General features: G+C 64.9%; 1 protein-coding gene across 1 annotated transcript in view; it reads left to right on the top strand.

The window, feature by feature from the left end:
- The first annotated feature begins 218 nt into the window (after nt 1–218).
- The window catches only part of QRSL1 (glutaminyl-tRNA synthase (glutamine-hydrolyzing)-like 1), a 25,223-nt gene continuing 24,960 nt past the window's right edge, over nt 219–481 (top strand). Inside the window, exon 1 of the mRNA XM_019520145.1 lies at nt 219–338. Coding sequence (XP_019375690.1) covers nt 315–338 — 24 coding nt within the window. The 5' untranslated portion in view covers nt 219–314. The remainder of the gene's footprint in view (nt 339–481) is intronic.

The following is a 481-nucleotide window of genomic DNA, read 5'->3' as shown; positions in this document are numbered from 1 at the left end:
AAAAAAAAAAAAAAAAAAAAAAAAATGAACGAAGGGAGAAAGTGGTAGAAGCGCCCCCGCTAGGGGCTATGTGAGCGAGCACCTACCCATCACAACCCCAGAGCACACCACACACCCGCCCGCCCGCAACTACTGCTCCTGGATTGCCCCCCGCTCCTCCACCTCAGCCAATGCCCAGCCACCTTAATTCCCGCCCCGGCGCGGCAGCCAATGGCGAAGCCCGATGTTAACCCGGCGATCCAAGATGGCGGCGCCCATGTTTCCCTAAGTCCCGCGGCAGCGGCAGGTTTCCGGTCGGGAGCGGTGTTGGGGTCATGTTGCGCGCCGCCCTCCGAGAAGTGAGTGGAGATGAGGCGGGCCCTATCGTGCCCGGGCCGGGTCACGTGACCCGGCCCCGCGATCCCCCTGGAGGCAGGGCGGGGAGTAGGAGCGGAGCGGGGCGGGACGTGGCGGGGTGGTGGGGATGCTGGGGGGAGCCAGT

Source organism: Gavialis gangeticus, unplaced genomic scaffold (assembly GCF_001723915.1).
Source record: "Gavialis gangeticus isolate Ggan-Ray unplaced genomic scaffold, GavGan_comp1, whole genome shotgun sequence".
Classification (NCBI taxonomy): Eukaryota; Metazoa; Chordata; order Crocodylia; family Gavialidae; genus Gavialis; species Gavialis gangeticus.
Note: the sequence above shows the minus strand (reverse complement) of the source record. Positions and strands in the feature narration are given on the sequence as shown.